The sequence below is a fragment of the Corythoichthys intestinalis genome, chromosome 2, assembly GCF_030265065.1.
Source record: "Corythoichthys intestinalis isolate RoL2023-P3 chromosome 2, ASM3026506v1, whole genome shotgun sequence".
In the NCBI taxonomy this organism is placed as follows: Eukaryota; Metazoa; Chordata; class Actinopteri; order Syngnathiformes; family Syngnathidae; genus Corythoichthys; species Corythoichthys intestinalis.
The window spans coordinates 57,440,133-57,453,815 of record NC_080396.1 but is presented as its reverse complement, the minus strand read 5'-3'; the positions used below and the strand labels follow the sequence as shown (position 1 = coordinate 57,453,815).

General features: G+C 43.5%; 1 protein-coding gene across 4 annotated transcripts in view; it reads right to left on the bottom strand.

Annotated features, from left to right (window-relative positions):
* LOC130905418 (histone deacetylase 4-like) overlaps positions 1-13,683 on the bottom strand; it is a 130,378-nt gene that overhangs the window by 42,522 nt on the left and 74,173 nt on the right. For all 4 annotated transcript variants that reach the window (XM_057818819.1, XM_057818829.1, XM_057818802.1 and 1 more), the window contains 2 exons: positions 8,309-8,586; positions 5,359-5,509 (listed from right to left, as the gene is read on the bottom strand). In XM_057818819.1, coding sequence (XP_057674802.1) covers positions 5,359-5,509; positions 8,309-8,586 — 429 coding nt within the window. The remainder of the gene's footprint in view (positions 1-5,358; positions 5,510-8,308; positions 8,587-13,683) is intronic.

Here is a 13,683-nt window from a genome sequence, read left to right as displayed (position 1 = left end):
AAATCGGCAAAATCTTGACTTGAATCTATCTTCAAAACAGTTTTAAAACTTTCACATGTCGAAAGTAGACAGAAGGGAAATTATGGATTAACGGGAGCAATTTTAACAGCTTTAACAGTTGATTCGCAAAATTAAATGAATTAAATGTAGTTTAAAGCTGCTGATACAGAATGGGAACTTGAGTATTTTATTTACTTTTTTAAAATGTTAACTTGATACTGAAATAGTCGTTTATTTAAACCTGAGAGGCTTTTTATACAATTATTGTAACCAATGCATGAAAAATTAAAAGCATCTAAGAGCTTGGGGGTTTTGTGGGATTTTCCAAAGAGGTTGTTTGTGTGTTTTGCTTTTTTAAAACAGTTTACAATATTATTTGCACGTTTTACTGACTGACTATGCCATTTTTGTTTGTTATTTATAATGTTTTGTGTTTGTCACTGAATAAACAGGTCAGTTTCTTGTTACTTGTTGCTCCTCCGTGAGTCATCACCTTATCGTGGTGGTGGGGTTTGCGTGTCCCAATGATCCCAGGAGCTATGTTGTCTGGGGCTTTAAGCCCCTGGCAGGGTCACCCATGGCAAACAGGTCCTAGGTGAGGGGCAAGACTAAGCATGGCTCAAAATAACCCCTTACGATGAGAAAAATAAATGAACTCCAGTTTCCCTTGCCCGGATGCGGGTTACCGGGGCCCCCCTCTGGAGCCAGGCCTGGAGGTGGGGCTCGAAGGCAAGTGTCTGGTGGCCGGGCCTGGCCCCATGGGGCCCAGCCGGGCACAGCCCGAAAAGGCAACATGGGTTCCCCTTCCCATGGGCTCACCACCTGTGGGAGGGGCCAAAGGGGTCGGGTGAATAGAGAGTTGGGCGGCAGCCAAAGGCGGGGGCCTTGGCGGTCCAACCCCCAGCTGCAGAAGCTAACTCTTGGGACATGGAATGTCACCTCTCTGGCAGGGAAGGAGCCTGAGCTGGTGTGTGAGGCAGAGAAGTTCCAACTAGATATAGTCAGACTCTCCTCCACACACAGCTTGGGTTCTGGTACCAATCCTCTCGAGAGGGGTTGGACTTTCCTCCACTCTGGAGTTGCCCATGGTGAAAGGGGACGAGCAGGTGTGGGCATACTTATTGCCCCCCGGCTTGGTGCCTGTACGTTGGGGTTTACCCCGGTAGACGAGAGGGTAGCCTCCCTCTGCCTTCAGGTGGGGGGACGGGTTCTGACTGTTGTTTGCGCTTATGCACCGAACAGCAGCTCAGAATACCCACCCTTTTTGGAGTCCTTGGAGGGTGTGCTGGAGAGCACCCCCTCTGGGGACTCCCTCGTTCTACTGGGGGACTTCAACGCTCACGTGGGCAATAACAGTGAGACCTGGAGGGGCGTGATTGGGAGGAACGGCCCCCCTGATCAGAACCCGAGTGGTGTTCTGTTATTGGACTTCTGTGCTCGTCACGGTTTGTCCGTAACGAACACCATGTTCAAACATAGGTGTGTCCATATGTGCACTTGGCACCAGGACACCCTAGGCCACAGTTCAATGATCGACTTTGTAATCGTGTCATCGGACTTGCGGCCACATGTTTTGGACACTCAGGTGAAGAGAGGGGTGGAGCTGTCAACTGATCACCACCTGGTGGTGTGTTGGCTCCGATGGCAGGGGAAGTTGCTGGCCAGACCTGGCAGGCCCAAACATATTGTGAGGGTCTGCTGGGAACGTCTGGCGGAATCCCGTCAGAAAGAGTTTCAACACCCTCCTCCGGCAGAACTTCTCACTTGTCCCGGGGGAGGTGGGGGACATTGAGTCCGAGTGGGCCATGTTCCGCACCTCCATTGTTGAGGCGGCAGATCGGAGCTGTGGCCGTGAGGTGGTTGGTGCCTGTCGTGGCGGCAATCCCCGAACCCGCTGGTGGACACCAGCGGTAAGGGATGCCGTCAAGCTGAAGAAAGAGGCCTATCGGGCCTTTTTGGCCTGTGGGACTCCGGAGGCAGCTGACAGGTTCCGACTGGCCAAGCGGACTGTGGCTTCGGCGGTCGCCGAGGCAAAAACTCGGACATGGGAGGAGTTCGGCGAGGCCATGGAAAACGACTTCCGGACGGCTTCGAGGAAATTCTGGTCCACCATCCGGCGTCTGAGGAGAGGAAAGCAGTGCAACATTAACACTGTGTATAGTGAAGATGGTGTACTGCTGACCTCGACTCGGGACGTCGTGAGTCGGTGGGGAGAATACTTCGAAGCCCTCCTCAATTCCACCGACACGCCTTCCTTTGAGGAAGCAGAGTCAGGGGACTCTGAGGTGGGCTCTTCGATCTCTGGGGTTGAAGTCACTGAGGCGGTTGGTAAGCTCCTCGGTGGCAAGGCCCCGGGGGTAGATGAGATCCGCCCGGAGTTCCTAAAGGATCTGGATGTTGTAGGGCTGTCGTGGCTGACACGCCTCTACAACATCGCGTGGACATCGGGGACAGTGCCTCTGGATTGGCAGACCGGGGTGGTGGTCCCCCTTTTTAAAAAGGGGCCCCGCTTTTTAAAAAGGGGGACCAGAGGGTGTGTTCCAATTATAGAGGGATCACACTCCTCCGCCTCCCCGGTAAAGTCTATTCAGGGGTGCTGGAGAGGAGGGTCCGTCGGGAAGTCGAATCTCGGATTCAGGAGGAGCAGTGTGGTTTTTGTCCCGGCCGTGGAACAGTGGACCAGCTCTACACCCTCGGCAGGGTCCTCGAGGGTGTATGGGAGTTCGCCCAACCAGTCTATATGTGTTTTGTGGATTTGGAGAAGGCGTTCGACCGTGTGCCTAGGGGAGTCCTGTGGAGGGTGCTCCAGGAGTACGGGGTGCCGAGCCCCTTGGTAAGGGCTGTTCGGTCCCTGTACGACCGGTGTCAGAGTCTGGTCCGCATTGCCGGCAGTAAGTCGAATTCGTTCCCAGTGAGGATTAGACTCCGCCAAGGCTGCCCTTTGTCACCGATTCTGTTCATAATTTTTATGGACAGAATTTCTAGGTGCAGCCGAAGCGTCGAGGGTGTCCAGTTTGGTGGCCTCAGCATTGCATCTCTGCTTTTTGCAGATGATGTGGTGCTGTTGGCTTCATCAAGCCGTGACCTCCAACTCTCACTAGGGGGGTTCGCAGCTGAGTGTGAAGCGGTTGGGATGAAGATCAGCACCTCCAAATCAGAGACCATGGTCCTCAGCCGGAAAAGGGTGGCATGCCCTCTCCGGGTCGGGGATGAGATCCTGCCCCAAGTGGAGGAGTTCAAGTATCTGGGGGTCTTGTTCACGAGTGAGGGTGGGAGGGAGCGGGAGATTGACAGGCAGATCGGTGCAGCGTCTGCAGTGATGCGGACTCTGCACCGGTCCGTTGTGGTGAAGAAGGAGCTGAGCCAAAAGGCGAAGCTCTCGATTTACCGGTCGATCTACGTTCCTACCCTCACCTATGGTCACAAGCTGTGGGTCGTGACCGAAAGAACAAGATCCCGGATACAAGCGGCCGAAATGAGTTTCCTCCGCAGGGTGTCCGGGCTCTCCCATAGAGATAGGGTGAGAAGCTCGGTCATCCGGGAGGGGCTTGGTGTCGAGCCGCTACTCCTCCGCATTGAGAGGAGCCAGTTGAGGTGGCTCGGGCATCTGGTTCGGATGCCTCCTGGATGCCTCCCTGGAGAGGTGTTCCAGGCATGTCCCACCGGCGGCAGGCCCCGGGGTCGACCCAGGACACGCTGGAGAGACTATGTCGCTTGGCTGGCCTGGTAACGCCTTGGAATCCCGCCGGAGGAGCTGGCTGAAGTGGCTGGGGAGAGGGAAGTCTGGGCTTCCCTGCTAAAGCTGCTGCCCCCGCGACCCGACCCCGGACTAAGCGGAAGATGGATGGATGGATGGATGGATGGATCGTTTCTTGTTACCAACCATTGTGTGTTATTCAAACTCACCTAATTCAGCTGGCTAGTAGTTATCAAGAGTACTAAAACCCTTTTCAACACGAGTCTGACAACTAAGTAAGGAGGCTAAATAACTTTAAACTTTAACACATGCTCAGATAGGCCTGTATCGGCCAATATCAGATCGGAAGTGCAAAACAATATCGGTATTGGATCGGAAGTGCAAAAACCTGGATTGGGACATCCCTCGTACCAAATATTAAGTTCGATTTTTGTGATGTATCAAATACTTATTTCATGCAATTAAATGCAAATTTATTATTTAAAAATCATACAACGTGATTTTCCGTTTTTTTGTATTAGTCCCTCACAGTTGAAGAGAACTTAAGATACAAATTACAGACCTCTACATGCTTTGCAATTTCCAATGCTAAATCTGAATAAATACATTAAACACACAATGGGGGGCGAACTTCACGGTTTTTCACTTATCGCGGCGGGTTCTGGTCCCCATTAACCGCGAAAAACGAGGGATAACTGTACATCATAGTGGGTTAAGGAGACTCTCACTTATACAGCAGCCAGCAATAATGGACTTGGCTAGCAGCAAGGCCATCCGATTAGAAAGCTCCTCTACCACATTCAGTGAGCAGTACTATATCGCTCATCAATATGGGAATAGACAGACATGAACAGACAAACAAATGTAAAACGTTTTCTGTGCATTTGTTTAATATCATAATCTAAAATTTTATCTTATGCTCGTGTACTGTATATGGCACGGGTGTCAAACAGATTCCACAAAAGGCCACAGTGGGTCCTGGTCTTTGATCCAACTGATCCAGCACAGACAGTTAAACCAATGAGGTTTCTGCTAAAACAAGCAGCATCTGACTGCAATCAACTGATTATACTTGTAAGACACCAGATTGGTGAAAGGGTATTCATCTTGTTTGGTTGGAGTGAAATCCAGCATACACTGCAGCCCTTTGAGGACCAGTTTGACACCCCTGGTATATGGCGTAAAAAAATGTTCACGTTTTTAATTAGTGAATAAATAAATAACATCCATCCATACCTTTCGGCTTATCCTCTTGGGGTCGCCCCATCGAAACAGTTGATTTGCATGTTAAATTTGGCGTACAATTTTTACGCCGGATGCCCATCCTAACACAACTCATAAGCGTGAATTGAATCCGGGACACCATATTAGCAGTGCAGCGCTCAGACAGCCAAACACCCGGGTACAATAAGTAAGGGACAAACACCTTTGTGAAAAACGACTCCTGTGGCCTAATTTCATGATAATCAGATGGGGTAACAAATCCATATTCTAAATAATTTAATTTTGCTAAATTCAAATAGCCATGTTCCAAAAGATTTTGAAGCAGAACCTTTTACTGTGAGGCATACGAGGGAGTCACCCATGCCAATCAATGTGCTACTAGCGCTGCACGGTCATTCCTAACATAACAGGGCCGGCTTGTGGTCAGGACAACTTACTCTCCTGCCCCCTTTCCTTGTTCTTTAGCAGCTGCAGCTTCTGTTCACGCTGCTGCTTCTCCAACTCTTGCTCCAGACGATGGTTCTCCATTTTCCGCTGGTGCTCCAACAGCTCCTGTTGGTGCTTGATTGCCAGTAGCTCCTGTTGTTGCTGAATAAATGGGAAAAATAATCCAAGATCAAAATTAATCAATGAAAATGTTTTTGACCCCTTTTAAAACACTTTATTTTGTTGCGCTTCTTATTTCTTAATAATAGCTTTTTTGTCATTCAAAGGTATGATGGAAGGCAGCTATATTGTAACTCAATTAGAAAGACTAAAAACCTTTGTCCACTAGTTCAATAATTGGATGAACAGTTTAGATGCCACTAAATAAGAGTAGTAGACAAGCAGAACTGACAGTACGGGTGGGAACCTCTTTGTACCTCACGATACGATATGATTTGCGATACAAAGCTCACGATAAAGAGGATCTCACGATATGGCAATACAACAATTATTGATACATTGGTCAGGAAGTCATTCTAGGATATTCTACAAAACAACTAATAAACAGAAAAACAAGCTATTTTTCTATCTTTCTGCTGTAAGTTGATCCCTAATAGATGTCCAATCCATTTGAACTGGGAGGGTGGTAGCGAATGAACCCCTCCCACTTCAAATGGCCCCTCCACTTCTATGGCCGTCAGTGGCAGCCAATGCCAGGAAACGAGGTAATATATATATTTTTCTCTTTAAACATTGACACCTTTTTAAAACGATATCTCGATTCTTGGCATGAGCGTCTCGATAACCTTTTGGGATGCAATGGGAGTCACATTTGACAAATGTACCTCGATTTTAGCTTGTTAGACAAGTGCAGGAAATTATCAAATTTTACTTAATTTGTATCGAAAGAATGGTTATTGTAAATATTGTATCTTTGCTCACGTACAGTATCTACTTGGGTTATGACAAAATATCGAAAGGGTGATAGATCGTGATACTTTGCATCCTAAAAGGTTATCGATACTCTCATGCCAAGAATCGAGATATCGTTTTAAAAAGGTGTCAGTGTTTAAAAGAGTCTTCGTTCATTTTAAACCAGAGCATTCACCTTCACTCTTTCTGATTTTCGGGGCATTTAGAGGTCACTTTCTGTTCATTTTAGGGCATTTACAGATCACTTACTGTTGAATTTGAGTCGGAGCCTATTCATTCCTGTTGCTTTTGGGCAACAGAACAGGAAGTGACCCATAAAATGCCCCAAAATCAACTGCAAGTGACCCATAAAATGCCCCAAAAATCAACAGGAAGTGACTGAAAATCAACAGGTGATGACTGAAATGGCCCAAAATGACCTTGTTGCATCGCATTGGCTGCCACTAATGGCCATAGAAGTGGGAGGGGACCATTTGGATTGGACCTCTACTAGAGATAAACTTACAGCAGAAGGATGAAGATAGCTTGTTTTTCTGTTTATTAGTTGTTTTGCAGAATATCCTAGAATGATTTCCTGACCAATGTATCGATAATTGTTGTATCATCATATCGTGAGAGCCTCGTTATCGTGAACTTTGTATTGCAAATCGTGTCATATTGTGAGGTAGAGGTTCCCACCCCTAGTATCTACAAAAGTGACATACTGTGAGAAACAGCCCAAATTAAATTCTGAACAATCCACACACAATCATTATTTCAGCTGGCTATCGGTTTTGTGACATTTTCATTTGGTAGTGTGCACTGAGATTTCTCTAATGTAAACTATGTGTCATCGTATGCAACCTGAGACTGGCAATCATGTGCCGATGTGTAATGACTTCAGCATTTCTCAGTGGATACCCATAAAGCAGCAGGGACACAACAATACAACAGCTGGATATAAATCTGTGCAAAAACAATTAGTTGAGAGTGACAGTGATGTAAGGCAGGACTCTTGAGAACATTTGCTAGCATCTCCTCCTGAAAATGTGAATAGATGTAGCCATGTGTTTGTAGGAATTTGATTGGCTCGCTGATGATGAGTGTTTCTGTGAGTGCGTGTACATGCTGTTAATGGGGCTGACTGCAGCAGGGCCTCCCTGGCAGAGCAGTGCGTCACTGGCTTCCACGCGATTGATCATACGGCTCTACCAAAAGCTGAAGTACCTCCTGACAACCCTGCCCATCCCCTCAAGGAAAGTAGAGGACAGGAAAGGATCAAAAGACATAAATAGGTAGTTGGGAGAATTAAAACAAAAGGAAAGTCAGAAAAGAGGAAATGGTGTGAGAAAAATGGAAAAGAGGGTGGTGAAAAGGAAAATGGAAAGAAAAAAGTGGGAACGAAGGAAGGAAATGAGAATAGGAAGGAATGGGGGAGAGAGAGAGAGAGAGAGAGAGAGAGAGAGAGAGAGAGAGAGAGAGAGAGAGAGAGAGAGAGAGAGAGAGAGAGAGAGAGAGAGAGAGAGAGAGCAACAAAGCAAAATGTACAATGAGACAGTAAGGAAAGGGAATAAGGAAAATTAAACAGAAAAAGAGAGAGGAAAGACGATAAAGGGGAAAGGAAGTAAAGAGAAGTCAGAGAGGAAGAGAGAAGAGGGCACGCCAACTCATAATCCTCCATACTGCAATCTAATCTCCTGCCTCACAATCATTTTATACAGCTTCAGGAGCACATTACAACTGTGCTGTTACCAAATGAGCTCAAGAATATTTTTTTAGACATCTCAGCCCCAAATGAGAAAGGCAGTAAGTGTATGAGTGTGCTGAGAAAGATTTGATTTCCAGTCAAGTGATGTTGATGTCTGCCATTTGGAGCTGTAACTGGAGCCTTGCGTCTAATTTTCAGAATTTTAACAGGCATATATTTTACTATAACATGCCGCCAATAGTTTGCACACATTTTCTATCCCCATTTGAGCCAAATTGACTTGCTCTTTTCCACTGAAAGGAGTAAAAAAGCTCATTTGAAGATGGTAAATAATGATTTACCTTTATGTGTTCCTGGAGCTGGGCCTCATGCTGGCGAGAGAGCTGCTCATGCTGCCTTTGGAACTCGGCGATTAGGATCTGTCTTTGGATCTGCTGCTTCTGCTTTAGGCCTAGCAACTCCTGTTGCAGCTGTTGCTCACGCACAGGAGCAGGGGCGACGCCCCCACCGGCCTGCTGACGGGGTGGGGACAGAGGGGACACCGGATCAGCATCCACACGTAGATCCATGGGGATGGCGGCAGGTGGGAGGCGTAAAGGCAGTGCTGAATTGATATCCACTGCAAAGACAGAGAAGAGAAGGGAGGCTAAATGTAACACGCATCCACCATTCTAAACTACGGACTGCCCAGACACAATATTATGGCCACATGCGTTAACTAAAGACATCCAAATACAAAAGTTGAATCTAAAATTTGAAGTAATAGCGTCTCTATTTCGGTCACTCAAATTAAAAATCATCAATGTGCGCATGCGCAACAGTCCCATTGCAGGAGATGCAATTTTTTTTTTTTTTTAAACAAGTATACTTTTGTTTTGCTTCAAAAGAGCAACAAGTGTGGAGAGACATGGCCTCCTGGATCCCATTTATATATAGAAATCGTCATCATTCAGAGATGAACCCTCTTAGCCTGGATTAAATGTTATTATATGAATACAAAGTAGTCATGGTGAGTCAACCAAAGTCTTCCCAAACAGAGCTATCAAAGTCATCTGCTGAAATTTTTTCTAGTTTTAATATCACAATATTATATCGCAAACCCCCAAAAAGTCGCAATGTCATTTTTTTTCATATTGTTGAATCGATACCTGTCTGACAAAATCAAAGCTCAACATTACCTTGTAAAGACAGAGAATGCTTTTATATGAGATTATTACAATTTTCAAAATTATCCTTCCCTAACTAGCCATTTACATGGTGCAATGGAAGCAGGGAAGCTTGTGAAATATTTGAATACAAAATTATGTTCATGTCTTTTATCAAATTTTTCTCATATTTCTTTGTTTTTCCATGAGTAACTTGGGTGTGAATTGTTCATCTGATGAATTAATGACTGTTCCTCATCCTTACAAACATCAGTATGACAATTTTTGAAAAGAAAAATCAAATGCAATTGACTACACCGTATAGTACTTTCAGGATGTTTCAGACTTGATCGCAATCCATTTAAGCGCCTTTCAGTCCTCACTCTCACCCCCACTTTCGATGCTGCCATTTCCCTGCAATAAATCACAATATGTTTACTACCCCTCAGGCACACTTTACAACTCTTCTGGCTCCAATTGCTAATCTATTTATATCAGACAACGCGAAAAGACTGGTATCTTTGATTTGAGATTCTTAGTGCATATCCCACTTTCTGACCACCATAACCTCATGCTGATTAGGCGCAACTGATGCCATGCTGGGCAAATCAGAGCTCACATCTGAAGGGCAGGTGCAAACTGGCACCAATGTGTGTAGCCATTACCGTGAGTAATCCAGTGAAGAAAAGGCGGAGAAAAAACAGAGGTTACAGGGCAAACAAATCTTGCTTATGTTTGTTATTAAAATGCTAGAAACACTAACTATGGTTACGAATCATCTAGCTATGCAGTTTGGGGGTCACAAGGAGTAATTTTTCCACATAACCGTGACAAAACGTACAGTACCTCATCCTTTTCCTGGATCTGGGTCATTTCATTGAACTGTGAGAATTGACGATAGCATACCCAAAAGCAAAATAAGTGTTAAATTAATCATATATCTACCCAACCATTTACGCAGGTGCTAACACTAACCCTTCAAAATATAACTGAAATACATTTTTATACCTTAGTATTATGCTTGTTTGACTTGTACTATTAACCCTTCCAATATGATCACTTCATTTCTCATTGCTGACATGTGGTGACTCCAATAATTTCAATGGTGAAAACAGATATTTAAGGAACAAAAAAAAAAACAACTTAAATACAGCGGTATGCAGCACTTTTACCTATGTAGATACCGGACGCCTACAAACAGCAGGCATGATCTGTAAGAGCAAACATGACTACGTATACAATAAAATTATTAATCAACAACTAGAAGATAGTAAATTTGATCAACAACTGTTTTCATAATTTATTAAACAGAAAAATTGTTTAACTTATAACTGCCCAAATATTTTGATTTCAGCCTTCTAACCGTTAAAACTCTATTTACATTTCTGTACTTCCTTTATGAACGCAGACTATCTTGCTATTTAACCAAAAGAAGGCATTTGCAAGCATTTGCTTTTTTAGTACCGTATTGTCTGCACTATAAGGCGCACCTAAAAACCTTCAATTTTCTCAAAAGCAGACAGTACGCGTTATAATTCAATGCGGCTTATAAATGGATTAATATTGGTTAATAATGGCATCACATTCCCTTTAGTGCAGCACCATCTAGTGGATGTATGACGCAACCCCAACCACTATTACTACTGCACCTTATAATGAGGTGCGCTCTATATATGAAAATAGTTTTGAAATGAGCCATTCATTGAAGGTGCGCCTGGTACTCCGATGCACCTTATAGTGCGGAAAATACAGTCAAACATATGTTTTTTCTATTAAAGACAATAAATGTAAATATACACATACACACACACACACACACACATATATATATATTAGGGCTGTCAACGATTAAAATTTTTAATCGAGTTAATTACAGCTTAAAAATTAATTAATCGTGATTAATCGCAATTAATCACAATTCGAACCATCTATAAAATATGCCATATTTTTCTGTAAATTATTGTTGGAATGGAAAGATAAGACACAAGATGGATATATACATTCAACATACGGTACATAGGGACTGTATTTGTTTCTTATAACAATAAATCAACAAGATGGCATTAACTTTATGAATATTCTGTTACAGCGATCCATGGATAGAAAGACTTGTAGTTCAAGTATAACACCATTTACCATTTAAAAGAAAAATGTTAGTACAAGTTATAGAAATTTTATATTAAAACCCCTCTTAATGTTTTAGTTTTAATAAAATTTTGTAAAAATTTCAATCAAAAAATAAACTAGTAGCCCGCCATTGTTGATGTCAATAATTACTTACACAATGCTCATGGGTGCTGAAGCCTATAAAATCAGTCACACCCAAGCGCCAGCAGAGGGCGGCAAAACTCCATAAAACACAACAAGTGAGCGTTTCACTGTACTGTCATTTTAATTTTTAAAAAAAAGTCAAATTAATTTAATTTTTTAATTTTATCTTCTTTCAGTTGATTATGTTAACAATCTGTAATTCACAAGTATCCTGAAGTTTGGAACCTGAAGCCCTGCGGGAAGTGAAAAATCACACAAGTTGCCTGATAAATTAGTCAGCACTCAAGAAGTAGCTCTCAGTTTCAAAAATGTCAGTGAGTACAAGATTGTTGCCTTTTGTGTGTTTGACACAGGTTAAAGTGCCTGTGACACGAAAAAGCATGTTTATTTCATAATACACGCGATATTTTATGCCCCTGAATGATATGGACTGCTTGGATGTGTGTGGAAGCGATCGCTATTTTTATTTAGTTTTTTTAATCCCGCGCCATGAAAATGAGTGACTTCCGGCTTTGGTCTTGCATTGAGGAGGAGGGCGCTGTGACGTGTACGGTAGAAGACGTCCTCTTCACGCTACAGTGTACTGTTGTGTATGAGGACGAAGGATTCAGCTGCTTTTGCGGATTAATACATTTATTTTTCGCATCACGCCAGCCAAACAGCTGCAGAAAAATCATTCTGTATGAGGGAGAGGCGTATGCGCCTTTTTGGAGTTTCAAAAGGTTCCCATTCACCGTGGATATTGGCCATGCCCTACTACTGTGGGACCATTGGACTTACGAGGAAGTGAGTAAACATCTTGTTTTGTATTATGTCAAATACGAGTACAGCCATTACAAAGTAAACACTACAAACTTCCTTTAAATAAAGGACTACTTATGTTTGATCATTGATAGGCATGTAAAAAGCTCTCCTAATGCTCATTAGCAGTAGCACGTTAGCTGCACAACAACTCCAGCCACCCTCCTCCAGTGAACGAACTGTAAATTGCTCTCCGCCGGGCGGTTTGCCGATCCACGAAAACAATCGACAACTGGGTCGTCATGTCAAATAATCCAGGCTAGTTATGTGTGATTTTCCGCTTCGAAGACTTTGAAACATCACTCGGTCCGGGTTAGCATGTCGGCTAGCTGTCACGCCTTCTGGTTTGTTTACATTCTCCGAAGCCGGGGAAGGGAAATGACATATGTCCGATTTAGGTGTCATAAAATATCGTTCGGGAGGTCCGACAGTAAAGGTGAAGTCGACAGTTTTGACCATTATGGAGTAATTTTGCCATGTCGTCCTGAATAAATGCATTTTTATTATTTCATATTCCATTCAGCACAAGACTGTTATTTGTCATGACCATGCCATTTATTTAGCAATTGGGGAAAATACTTGGATAAAAAGAATATCCTGTAAAAATATTGAGGTAAAGAGACAGAAACACTGACATTTTGCCGCTCTCTTCGTCGCGTTTTCCTCGTTGTGAATAGTTCCCCCTTGACGGGCTGACTGGTCCTTCTCAAGCCATTTATATAGCTATTGGGGAAAAATACTTGGATAAAAAGAATATCCTGTAAAAATATTGGAGTACAGAGACTGAAACAATGACACTTTGCGGCTCTCTTTGTCGCGTTTTCCTCGTTCTGAATAATTCCCCCTCAATGGGCTGAATAGTAAAACCGATGAGCCCAGTCTACCGCTGACGTCATCCACCTGTTGGGGACGCTAAAGCCCTATAATGGTAGGCGTGGCTAACCGGCAGATTAAAAGACTAATTTCTCGTCATCTGTGCTTTGCTAAATTGTTGTATATAGTCGAATCGTCCCAAAATATGATTCTAATTCACATAATAATGCCACTTAAGACTTTTTTTCTCGTGTCATATGCTCTTTAAGGTTACAGTTCTGTGCATTATCTTCTACCCAAATTCCTCTAAAATCTTTATTGAGGTACTGTAGCTTTGTGCACAGACAACCAGAAATTAAATTTTCCTCAAATTGTTCTCACAAAGTTAGACTTTTCTTTAAACTAGACGAAGAATCACGACAAAATACTTTGATGCCTCGAATAACAACGTACATATCTTGAAGATATGTTCACCAATCTTTATTGAGACAAGGCACATCTTTAACTTTTTACTAGAAGAATCTGGCCGACCTGGTATTGAAATAACGAAAAGTCACAAATTTACTTTGTGTTAAGTCAAGACTTGCTTAGTTGAGCACAAAGTTAATATTACTTTAAATGGATAGCAAAACAGGGTGACACAGGGTGACTTATACAGTATGTTCCACTCTTTAGCGGAAGAGCAC